At 40.3% G+C, this 13155-nt stretch overlaps 1 protein-coding gene and 1 pseudogene across 1 annotated transcript in view; one reads left to right on the top strand and one right to left on the bottom strand.

Annotated features, from left to right (window-relative positions):
* Positions 1 to 12912, bottom strand: part of PSMB2 (proteasome 20S subunit beta 2) — a 34231-nt gene extending 21319 nt beyond the window's left edge. The window contains exons 1-3 of the mRNA XM_028113901.2: positions 12701 to 12912; positions 6903 to 7025; positions 2857 to 2927 (exon numbers count right to left, since the gene is read on the bottom strand). Of these exons, the coding sequence (XP_027969702.1) occupies positions 2857 to 2927; positions 6903 to 7025; positions 12701 to 12791 (285 nt within the window). The 5' untranslated portion in view covers positions 12792 to 12912. The remainder of the gene's footprint in view (positions 1 to 2856; positions 2928 to 6902; positions 7026 to 12700) is intronic.
* LOC114217118 (sterol carrier protein 2 pseudogene) lies at positions 4625 to 5267 on the top strand (annotated as a pseudogene).
* Positions 12913 to 13155: the final 243 nt, after the last annotated feature.

The following is a 13155-nucleotide window of genomic DNA, read 5'->3' as shown; positions in this document are numbered from 1 at the left end:
ACTAACAGCTTTGCATGATTGCTTCATTTAATTTATAATAACTTTGTAAAGTAAGTGCTATTATCTTCTAAGTAGAGAAATTAAGCTTAGAATCTGTCCAAAGACAAAGAGCCAGTAAGTCAGTGAGCAAAGATTTAAACTCAAGCAGTCTAGGGGGTGCCTGAGTGGCTCAGTTGGTTAAGCATCCTACTCTTGGTTAAGCATCCAACTCTGACTCTGACTCCTGACTTCGGCTCAAGTCATGATCTCGGGGTGGGGGGGTCATGAGATTGAGCCCCGCATCCACTCCATGCTCACCCGGAATGTGCTTGTCCCTCTCCCTCTCCCCACTGGCCATCCCCCTGCTCTTTCTCTCTTTCTCAAATAAATAAATAAAATTCTTTAAAAAACAAAACAAAACAAAACCTCAGGCAGTCTAATTCCAGAGACAGTGCTTAACCACAATGCTAAACATGCTTGCATCTTAAAAGAACCAGTTTACAAAAAATTCATTATATACTCTGCAATAAATAAATGTCCTCCCAACCAAATACCACCCCCAAACACACACACACACACACACACACACACACACACAAACACACACCAAATTAGAAATCAGACAATTTGAGCTACAGACACAAAGTTATACATGGTAACTGGCTGACCTGAAATAAGTCTCATGTGCCAACTGGTGTGACTGTATAAATGTACCAAATCTAGTGACTTCACATTTATTAGAAAGACTGAAAAAATACCAACACCTTTCTCCCCAGAATAAAATGACTAAAATATAAACTCATATTTTAGAGCTAACAATCTAAGTTGATAGAAGGCTGGGGGAGCAGAGGTTGGGCTCAGAACCATAGGCAGACGTAGTCAATATTTACTAAAGCCCCTATGTCACTGTCTACAAGGGATATTTATTTAAGACATCAAACATTTCTGCTAGGAGATTAACCAGATCCACTGCATTTACATGAAGCACACTGCCACTCTTATCTCAATTCTAAAAGCAGCTTAATTCATTTAATGTCCGCTGTATTTATGACGAAGTCTTTATTGTGCCCAAAGCTAGAACTTTTTTTTTCAAGATTTTATTTATTTATTTGACAGAGAGAGATACAGCGAGAGAGGGAACACAAGCAGGGGGAGTGGGAGAGGGAGAAGCAGGCTTCCTGCTTAGCAGGGAGAGCCCGATGCGGGGCTCGATCCCAGGACCCTGGGATCATGACCTGAGCCGAAGGCAGACGCTCAACGACTGAGCCACCCAGGCGCCCCCCAAAGCTGGAATTCTTATTCCAGTTCTGCCTGACAAGTCAAAGGAATATTTTACACAGCAAGCCACAGCATACTCTTTACCAAATACCACAGGAATTTCTGAGTGGCAGGAAGGGTCATATCTGACCCATTTTCCTCTCTCACAGAGCAGTGAACAAGAAAAGGCCACTGACCCTTTACCCAGATCAAAACAAGGTACGTAAATCTTTCTCCTCCTTCCTACCAAAGTATCTCTAGCTTCTCTTCAAACCTCATGATCCTTACATCGCATAAGGCCCTGGGCTAAAGGTAGCACTGAAAAAAAGAGGTTCTATTTATTGAGACATTCTGAGGTAGCGTTAAAAAAAAACACAACACCTGTACTTGTTCAGATTTCTGTCATAATTCAGCTTAAGCAACTGCAGATGAAACTAAAACCATAATAAAAATATGAATAGCACCGATGTTCTAGAAACACTACTGAAAAACCGAGGAGCTGATGGGAGGTTCAACAGTCAAGTAATTACGGCACCATCAGTGTAGCTTTGTCTGACTTGCTGTGTGACCTGGAGCTAGTCCCTTTGCCACTTTATGCCATTCATTCTGTATCAGTGAGAGAGAATTAACTACTATATATCTCAGTGGAACAGTGAGTAGATTAAATTATTAAGCAAAATGCTTTGGGCAAAAGTCGTATGAATGTTAAATATTAGGATTTACAAGCATTCATTTTCCTAGCACTCCTGTGGGGTTAGGAAGTTATCTCGATTTCATAGATGAGTAAACAGGCACAGGGGGTAAGGTCACACGATAAGTCTCCATTTACTTAGTCCCTGTGGGAAGGGAATAATACACACCTTTAGCAATCATACAAACTTTCTTGGCACATCCTACACAATCTTTAATACATTCAATCCTTAACTTAATGTTGCCATCTTTCAACATGCTGTCAATGGAACAAAAACAGCTCTAAGATAGAACAAGGCCTAAGTAAGCGAAGATGAATAAATCTCTGTGCTTTAGCAAGAATAATCATAGAAAGACACATAATCTTAAGATGAAATCTGCAGCGCCTGGGTGGCTCAGTTGGTTAGGCGTCTGCCTATGGCTCAGGTCATGATCCAGGGGTCGTGGGATCAAGTCCTGCATTGAGCTCCCTGATCAGCGGGGAGTCTGGTTCTCCCTCTACTCACCTGCGTGTGATCTCTCTCTCACACTCTCTCTCTCAAATAAATAAATAAAATCTTAAAGAAAAAAAAAAAGATGAAATTTTCAAAGTTTCGCCTCCACTACCACGTAAGAACCTTCAGCCATAGGAATTAAGGAACATGGTTTGCTATGAAAACACTTTGAAAAATTTTTAAAGGCCTTCATAGGCCTTCCTATTGGTGTGCCCCATCCAAATTCTCTGGGAGTGTATAGCTGCCCTTCAGGCTTTAAATAGCAACTCTGCAGAAAAAGAAAACAAGTCCAAAGAGACTGAAGAATGAATAAGTACCAAGGAGAAGGGCTTAGGAAGTCCAAAAAAGGGCAAAAATGCTACCCATGTATAATAATATAGAAGCAGCACAGAAGATATTTCTACTCTCATGTAAGGCTGCTTGCTATATTGCTTACCCGACTCCGAAGACAATCAGCCAGGTTTCGGCGTGTGAAATTAGCTGCTGCTGTGGGAGACAATTCATAACCTGGAACAAGAGATAAACAGTCATACTTAAAGTGAAGCAAAAGGAATAACAGCACCCCAAATCATTCCACTACCCCTGTTTTTACATCCTTCCACTCTCTGTACGCCCAGAGTACATAAAGTACACAGAATGAGGAGTACAGTTGTATTCCTTGTCCCTTTCCCCATTCAACAGTTGTGAAATAGCTGGTCAGCACCGACAGTAATTCCTGGCCACAACACAGAACCAAGCCTTGCTTAAGCTGTTCATTCATCAGCAAACTGTGGTTTCCTCTATAGAAAGAAGGGGGTACAAATACATAGGTATTGGGGAAAAAAGAAAGAGGTCTCGAGATACTGATTTTTAAAGCTTATTTAAAAAGAATATTGGGAAAAGAGAGGCTAGAAGTTAGGATGGCCTCAGGGTCACACTTTACAAGGTTTTCTTTTAAAAAATAAATAACTTTATTAAATATGATTTTCAAAAGTACAAGCAACAGAAAAAAAATGTTTCCATCACTATCTACAACATTTTAAAAATACAGTATCTCAAGAAAGGTTGTAATGTCAACAAAACTACAGCCCAGAGGAATGTCATCAGGTGTGTGTTTAATAATGCACTCACTCTGGAAACCCCCTCCCCCATCCCCAAAAGCCACGAATGACCTGCAACTGAGCAGACCCATGCAGAAAATGTAACTTTGGAAAGAGAGACAGCAGGTGGTTAAGTTATTATCAAAAACCAGTATTACAGCAGGTAAGATTTAGATTAAAATTCTAACAAATATTTATTGAACAGCAGCTATGTTTCAGAGTCTGTGCCAGGTGCTTTCACAGTTTATTGAACTTCATCCTCACAACCAATCTATTAGTGCATATTAAATTATAATGCAAGCAATTGTAAACAAGCAGGAATACTTTTCAATTCTTCACCTAATCCCCTAAACACCACTAAGGATTTGACACTTATCTTAAAGGCAGAAAGGTCTAATGCCTATTTACATTTAGATTTTTCTCCTTTCCCTTATTTTAGCTCAGTTCTTGACCTTTAATATGCATAAGAATTACTGTGTAGAGTTACATACACAAAACTACACTTGACAGGTAATTTAAAAGATTTTAAAGGCCATTTTAATCATACATGATTTTTGTTTTGTGCACTGACTTTAAACCCTAATACCCACACAACAAGCAACCCTCTCAACTCGTTTACTCTCCCTCCCTCTCCCAGGACAGGACAGTGAAATATTGCTGTAGTTACTGTACTTGAGAAACATTATTAGCATCCCTCACCTGCCATGTAGGCACAAAATAGAGAACCACTAAAAAATAATTCTTGAAATATTCTCAACTTGCTTAAACCTGAGTGCCACGTGCTTTACGTTCTTTTTTCATCTTTGAATTCTCTGTGGTACTAGCCAGAGTGCTTAAGATAGAGGAGGCCCTCAAAAGTATTCATGGAACTGGGGCACCTGGGTGGCTCAGTCGTTAAGTGTCTGCCTTCAGCTCAGGTCATGATCCCAGGGAGCCCGGAGTTGGGCTCCTTGCTCAGCGGGGAGCCTGCTTCTCCCTCTCCCACTCCCCCTGCTTGTGTTCCCTCCCTCACTGTATCTCTCTCTGTCAAATAAATAAATAAAAATCTTAAAAAAAAAAGTATTCGTGGAACTGAATGCATGATGCTAAATTTGCTGCCTAAAATCTATATAAATGGGGAGCATAATTTAGGCATTGGAGGAGCTGTGGTTGTGACGATCTACAAGATGGGTTTTCCTGAAGCTGCCAGTTCTTTTAGAACTCATCACATTGAGGCTGTTCCAACCAGCTCTGCAGTTGATGGATTTAAGGCAAATGTTGTCTTTAAGGAGATTGAGAAGAAGCTTGAAGAGGAAGGGGAACAATTTGTGAAGAAAATTGGTGGTATTTTTGCCTTCAAGGTGAAGGACGGCCCTGAGGGTAAAGAAGCCACCTGGGTGGTGGATGTGAAGAATGGCAAAGGATCAGTGCTTCCTAACTCAGATAAGAAGGCTGACTGCACAATCACAATGGCTGACTCGGACTTACTGGCGTTAATGACTGGTAAAATGAATCCTCAGTCGGCCTTCTTTCAAGGCAAATTGAAAATTACTGGCAACATGGGTCTGGCTATGAAGTTACAAAATCTTCAGCTTCAGCCAGGCAAAGCTAAGCTGTGAAGAACTCCCTTTGCCTACCTTTGAAAATTAAGATGAGATATATAGATATATATCCATATATTTCATTGTCCGAACTTATACGGAAACTACACATTGGCAAATAGTGTGAGATTTGTTTTTAAATGGGTGTGACCGGCCCTGTTTCTCCTAAGCTCTGGGTAGACAGGCCCGATGGTGTACTACTGCTTGCTGAATTGCATACAAAACTGTGCATTACAAAGTTCATGCGGTAATTATGGTTTGGGGTAAAACCTGAGTTTCAGAATAAAATTAGGAACAGCAAAATCTAAAAACTATGTAAACTCGGGGCGCCTGGGTGGCTCAGTTGGTTAAGCGACTGCCTTCGGCTCAGGTCATGATCCTAGAGTCCCCGGATCGAGTCCCACATCGGGCTCCCTGCTCAGCAGGGAGTCGGCTTCTCCCTCTGACCCTCTTCCCTCTTGTGCTCTCTATCTCTCATTCTCTCTCTCGCAAATAAATAAAATCTTTAAAAAAAAAATAAAAAAATAAAAAAATAAAAACTATGTAAACAAAAGCTCTCATTTTGCTTATAAAGTATATTTAAAGATCATTCTGCTGAAGATTCAACTTAAGTTTTCCTCTGGAGAACTAGGGGTGAAGCCGAATACCAGGAACTGGCCAATGGTAATTACTGTTGTGAATTAATGTCCTTAATCTACTTTCCATTAATAGTTTTTAAAATTCTGTACTGAGATGTTTAAAAAAAAGACTTAAATTTTGCTTTTCATGCCATCAAAATGGTATTTTTTTCCCCAAATCAAAATAAACCTGATCAGAGCTTGGGGGGGGGGGGAAATCTACAGCTGAACGCAGGCCTATTCTTAAAATAAAAATGTTTTTAAAATGACTTTCCTTCTTGAAAAAATCAGTGTATTGGTCGTAAAACGCTGTTGTTAAAAATAATTGAACAAATAAAGGTTGCTTTGAGATGCACAGTTTTCAAAGTAAAAAAAAAAAATCTATATAAATGGGCCATATCTAGCCATTTTATACAATTATATTCAATTTAAGTTCTTTCACAGTTCCACATTATATCAGTGCTGTGTATAAGTGTATTAAACTGTGAAGTAAATAACTGAAGTAAGGTCCTTTCTGCTAGGGTGTCACTATAAACTTTCCTGGGTCATAAAGCTAGTGGCTAGTATTATCTGATAGTGAGGCTTCCTCTAATGAGGAAATCCTAGTGAGGAATCCTCTAATGAGGATTAGAGCGCATTAGCCCCAGAGGGAACTCACAAAAATCCTAATTATCTTCCTAGACAAGAATCTACCAGTAAGGCAAGGCAGAACTCTTCTATGACAGTAAATCTCCCACAGTGACAAAGAGCATTAAGCTTATAAACATTTTACATATTATTCATTAATATTATTATCCCATTTTAGAAGTGAGGAAAATAAAGACCAAAGAGGCTAAGTGACTTGTCACATTAAAAAAATAGTAAAACCAAGTTTAACTGAGGTCTTTTAGCTCTGAGGTTCAGATATACTTTAGCTCAAATAACATCCTCTGAAATACCTAACACTTAAAAAAAAGTCTGATACTACCATGTTCATCTCCAAGGTGGCCCTCAAGTATCAGTGTTACAACGGTTCTCTTTTCGGCTCTGGGATTTTTGCAGAAGATCTTTAGGATCAGGAGGGTCTAGATAAAGTTTTAAAAGTAGGAAGATTCAAATAAAAATATGACCACACTGGTCTGCTCATGTGTAGAATTGCCAGTAGGTTCTTTTTTAGTTCAAATTTAAAGACAAATCAACCACAGTTACATTCCAAGTATTACCCACCATTTCTCATCTTATAAAGTTGCACATTTTTCTGAATATATTCTGCAAACTGTACAGTGTCTCCAGCCTCTCCAACACATAGGAGTAAGATTTTTTCACTCATCTTAAACATCTTGTCATGATCTGCTCAAAGAAAAAAAGTGTTAAAAATTACATCAGAAATTTACTGCTCTTATATAGTCATAAACAGGTTTAACAATCACTATATTGAATACTTTTACCAATTACTGTTTTTAGAAGACTTTAATGGGCAACTATATTAATTATTCTCTTTCACTCTCCGTGTTAAACCCATTGGTGTATTTTATTAAGGTCAATCTCAGTTGGAGAATATATTTGAGTGCTGACAATTGAAAACACAGTTAAATACATTTGAAAGCACCAGAAATGCAAAAACTGAACCTTCAAAGAAACTGAAGGAATCAAGCCAATGGCCATTATCTTTAGGTTCATGATTTTCAAAGCCTTGAAATGTCTCTATAAATACAAATGTTAGTTATTTTATTTATACATACACAAAAGCATATATGAAGGACCAATGCTACAATGAAAATTAAGGAGTCATCTCGAGAAAGAACAAAAAAAAAATAATTGAGACTATAAATCACCTCAAAAAGTAAATCAACACCATTTCCAAAGCAAAGAGAAAATTAAAATGATTGCCAGAGCAAAAATTCTAACGAATATTTTAACACTATTTAAAAATACCTCAAAAATCCCAATAGTCTAATCTTATCTAGTTGAACCAGACTCACTCATTCAGATTACACAGATAAATAAATATTCAGATAGCAATTAGTGCCTAAGGAAGAAAACTCCATATTCAGTCTGTAGCTTCAGAAAAAGCCTAAATCTCCCTATCTCACTCTCACTTTCACTTTTCATTTCTCAAATACTGCTGAATAATCTTCCCTGGGAGACATGTTTCCTGTCTGAAAGATTCTGAAATGTCAAAATCCCTTAATAGGATTTAAAGAACAAAATGCTACAGTCAAATATTCTACAAATGTTCGAGAGTTGTAGAACCACAATACAGCTTCTTAGACTTGGAAAAAAACCACACAAATTGTACCTACAGATATTATCAAACTGCCTTGAAACTCCTGAACAAACACACTTTTATTTATTATAGGCTACAGATTTAAAGACTGTTAGTTTGCAAACTTGGTCATAAAAGAAAAAAATTCAGGGCGTCTACGTGGCTCAGTGGGTTAAGCGTCTGCCTTTGGCTCAGGTCATGATCCCAGGGTCCTGGGACTGAGTCCTGCATCAGGCTCCCTGCTGAGCAGAGAGTCTGCTTCTCCCTCTGCCCCCTGCCCCGCCGCTGTTTGCTCTGTCAGAAAATCTTTTTTTTTTTTTTTAAGATTTTATTTATTTGACAGAGAGAGAGCACGAGTGGGGGGGGAGGGCAGAGGGAGAGGGAGAATCAGATCCCCCCCACCCCCGCAGAGCAGGGAACCTAACACAGGGCTCGATCCCAGGACCCTGGGATCATGACCTGAGCTGCAGACAGATGCTTAACCGACTGAGTAACCCAGGTGCCCCCAAAATAAATAAAATCTTAAAAAAAAAAGGTAAAAATTCACTTATGCATATGTTATCTATGCAAAGAAAAAAAGACCAGAAGAGTATTAGATGCCACTGGGCAATTTTTATTTCTTTTTGCTTATTAGCATTTCCTAAAATGCCTATACTAAACTTGTATCATTTGTATAAGAACACCTTACTTAATAAGTTTGCATTATTTCCATAATGAGAAAAAAAAGCTGGGATTTTTGGTTTTTAAAATATTTTATTTATTTATTTATTGGGGGGGAAGCACAGAGGGAGAGTGAGAGGGAGAAGCAGACTCCCTGCTGAGCGGAGGGCCCAACTCGGGGCTCGATCCCAGGACCCTGAGATCACAACCTGAGCTGAAGGCAGACGCTTAACTGACTGAGCCACCCGGGTGCCCTCCAAAAAAGCTGTTTTTATTTTGGAAAGAAAAAAGCTTGTTTACAAAGAATTAATGTCACATTTAGAAGAAATGCTAAAATTCTAGGCAGTAAACTGTTCAAATTTGAAAAGAACTTTATACAAGACCAAAAGTGTTTTTTAAACATTTATTGTGTGTCCAATGAGTAGTAAAGGGAGATGTTATAGACGCTAACGGCTCTCTGAGGGAACAGCCTGCATAGCACTAGGGAATTTCTTATCCTTGACAAAGAACTTACAAGATCCACATAGATGAAGCAAAACAGAAAACAAAATGAACATCAGTATACAATACTGTGAAAGGCCAACTGTACTAGAACCCAACAGACCTTGGTTATTTTTATTTTTTTAAAGTAGGCTCTGCAACCAAGGTGAGGCTTGAACTCACAACCCCGAGATCAAAAGTTGCATGCTCCACTGACTGAGCCAGCCAGGTGCCCCAATTTGTTATAATCTGGGCTCAGCACTCTGAACTTGGGCCCTAATTTTCAAGTGTATAAAATGGTTATACTATCACTTACCCCTATCGAACTCATACATAGGGAAAACTATATATGAATAATATCATTATACTCAGTATTAGTCAATGTAGTTCAGATTACACATGCTATATGAATTCAGGAAAAAAAGCATTCTGTGTGGGTTTAAGTGCTCCGAGTAATTTTTTTTTAAAGACTATTTTTAGGGTGCCTGGGTGGCTCAGTTGGTTAAGCGACTGCCTTCAGCTCAGGTCATGATCCTAGAGTCCCGGGATCGAGTCCCACATCGGGCTTCCTGCTCAGTGGGGAGTCTGCTTCTCCCTCTGACCCTCTTCCCTCTCGTGCTTTCTGTCTCTCATTCTCTCTCTCTCTGAAATAAATAAAATCTTTTAAAAAAAAAAAGACTTTTTATTCAGTTGAGAGAGAGCAAGAGAGAAAGAGCACAAACTGGGGGAGGGGCAGAGGGAGGAAGAAGCAGACTCCCTGCTGAGCAAGGAGCCTGACATGGAACTCCATCCCAGGACCCTAGGATCATGACCTGAGCTGAAGGCAGACGCTTAACTGGCTGAGCCACCCAGGCGCCCTGCTCTGAGTAATTTAAAAGCAATTCTATACAGACCAGGAGACAAGAGACATGAAATGTTGCATACAATCAAACCAAAGACTTGGGGCAATATCATAAGCAAACTTCTCTATATCAAAATATCTTACAAAGTGACAAATGAAAAAAACTGATTGGAATTATCATTCTTACTTTATACTTGGAGAAATAAATCCCAAAAGGTTACTCATTTTCAACATTCCTGCTTACCCTACTAAGTTCCTTCATGAAATGAAAGGTAGGAAAAAGTCCTCATACAATTCCAAAGCTCCTATCATAAAACATTTTATACCAGAAAAGACCATACGGAAAATTAAAGTTGAGTGCAATTATTTCCTACCATTTTTCAAGAACTAACTCAAATTCATCTTCTTTCCATACCACAGTGATCTTTCTTTTCTCTGAATACCCTTAGGCTTTACTCCTGAAATCATTAATTTAAAAACTAATACTGGGGCGCCTGGGTGGCTCAGATGGTTAAGCATCTGCCTTCGGCTCAGGTCATGATCCCAGGGTCCTGGGATCGAGTCCCGCATCAGGCTCCCTGCTCAGTAGGGAGCCTGCTTCTCCCTCTGCCTCTCTCTGTCTCTCATGAATAAATAAATAAAATCTTAAAAAAAAATAAAAATAAAAACTAATACTGACAAGTGATACTTCTTTTGTCATACAAAATCATCTTGTAGTACTTATTTCCTTGTTTTCTTAATGTCTTACACCCCTGTGTGGATTATACAGAGTACCTGTAAAGGTATTGACTTGGTTTGTTCTACCCAGACTTCATGCTAAAATCACCTGTATATCAAAGGTCTTAGTATTCAAAATAAAGGACAGATTTACCCTCAAAACAAACTGACTCCTTTGGAAAGCATGATTTACAAATAAAACTTCTAGGGGCACCTGGGTGGCTCAGTTAGTTAAGTGGCTGCCTTCGGCTCAGGTCATGATCCCAGGGTCCTGGGATTAAGCACCACATTGGGCTCCATGCTCAGCGGGAAGCCTGCTTCTCCCTCTCCCTCTGCTCCCCCCCACTCCTGCTCTCTTGCTCGCTCTATCTCAAATAAATAAATAAAATCTTCAAAAAGAAAGAGAGAAAGAGAGAAAGAGAGAAAGAGAGAAAGAAAGAAAGAAAGAAAGAAAGAAAGAAAGAAAGAAAGAAAGAAAGAAAGAAAGAAAGAAAAGAAAGAAAAGAAAGAACTCAAGCAAAGACCCTCAGAGTTCTTTCCATCTCTCTAAGTGATGTCGCCTGACAATCAGATGCCTATCGCTTAACTTCAGAAAATCCCAGATTCAATAATTTTTCTTTCCTTAAACCAGAGATGAACTATAACCTGCCTTCAAAGCGTTCCCTAATCTCTACAACCAGAAAGAATCTTTTCTTCCTCTGAATTACCCAAAAATAATCTCTTCTTCCTCTGCATTACCTGAGTTTTTTTTATATGTGTCATAATTTTCTAACTTGTACTATAATTATTTGTACACACATCTGAGTCTACATCAAACTGTAACTTCTTTTAAGATACAGGCCACATCAATCTACGGCCATCCCACCCTGAGCACGCCCGATCTCATCTGATCTCGGAAGATGCAGGCCACATCTTACTCTTGCATCCCTTCAGAACCTAGCACTATAATGGGCAACACAGGTGCTCAAAACCTATCTTGTCAAATAAACATGAAGCCATCTGAGCCAAAGCATAATACTTTTTCAACAGTAGCATGTCTATGATCAATCATGAAAACACAGTCTTAGATTCCACAGATCAACAAGCAAAATCTTTAAAAAATTATTAAGTACTGACTATGGGGAGCCAGTATAGTATAGCAGTTATGGGCAAAAGATCGGAGTCAAACTGCATGGGTTTGAACCTGGGTTCTGTCTCTTGTAGTCTTAGGCAAGTTTCTTAACTCTAGGCCCCAGAACTAACATCTGTAAAATGGCAATATGATAATGCCTATCTTAAAAGGTTAAATGAAATAATGTAAATCGCTTAAAACAGCACCTGTTACATAAGTCCTTAGTATTATTACTACTGCCTATTTGTCACTGCACTAAGCATTTGCACCAAACTTTTTCACTCCATCCTCCCAACAAGCTTGTGAGGTTGGTATTAGTAACCTGACTTAACAGATGAGCAAATCTGGCCACTGTGAAATAACTTGTACAAAGTCACAAAGCAAATAAGTCCTAAGGCTCCAATTTGAGAACTCCACTAACTACTTAAATACAAGGAACACTTGGCAACCAGTGTCCCGGAAAACTGGAAAAGGAGGATCAGAGCTGAGAAAGGGGAAAGTACAGGCAGCGGAAGGGAAATGCCAAGTTTCTAGTCCCACAGTCTCAGTCTCCCCAGAATGCCATCCTACACCGCCAGCAAACTTACCTCATTAGTAGCGACAACAACAGGAAAACTTAATCAAAGATTTGGGGATCTAGGGAGCTTGGTGCCCGGCAGGCGCTTAAACACTTAAAAACTGAATTTCCACAGGCAACTCGCGCCTAGGAAGCATTTAGCGAAGGCCAGAGTAGAGCCCTGACCTCGGAGCCCTAGGAGGAGCGAATGCCAAGGCCCTAAGCTAGGCTGCCCGTCTCCTCGTTCCAAAAAATAAGCAAGTGCAGAGCAGGACACGCGGGATTCCACCTCTCAGACCTCCCCGGTTCTCACCCACCCCCCCGCCCCCATCCCGAACTCCGTCCGACTGCCCTTACACCCAGGCCCGGCCGGGCCTCCCCTGCTTCCTCTCACCGTCCTTCATCTGGACAATACTGCTAGCGGCCACCTGGTCGGAGGCGACAAGGACATAATCGGGGCCCTGGATGCCGATGAGGTATTCCATTGTGGCGGGAGGCCGAGAGGACAGAGTGTGGGACTCGCCGGCTTCACGGCCTCACCGGTGAGACAGCACCGCCGAGCGAAGATTTCGCGCGACACGGGCCGCGCGACCGTCCGGGCCACCGGCGCTTTCGGATGACGCACAATTGTCGCGAGAGGTTGGAAAGTGGGCGAGGCTTTGGGTGTCTTGAGCCTTACGCCCGCCTTTTTCCCTCCCGGGTCTCCTGCAAGTCTGGTCTGCAAGCTATATTCCTTAGGTAACGCCCGGTTTCTTTACTTATAAATTGAGTTTAAAACTCGCGTGGGGGTAAAATGACACACTACATATAAAGTGCCGAGCACGTGCTGGTGCCGAAAAGGCGTGCACG

Source organism: Eumetopias jubatus, unplaced genomic scaffold, assembly GCF_037043125.1.
Source record: "Eumetopias jubatus isolate StellerSeaLion01/CBP00866 unplaced genomic scaffold, mEumJub1_p1.0 scaffold_4, whole genome shotgun sequence".
Classification (NCBI taxonomy): domain Eukaryota; kingdom Metazoa; phylum Chordata; class Mammalia; order Carnivora; family Otariidae; genus Eumetopias; species Eumetopias jubatus.
This window is presented reverse-complemented; position numbering and strand designations above follow the sequence as displayed.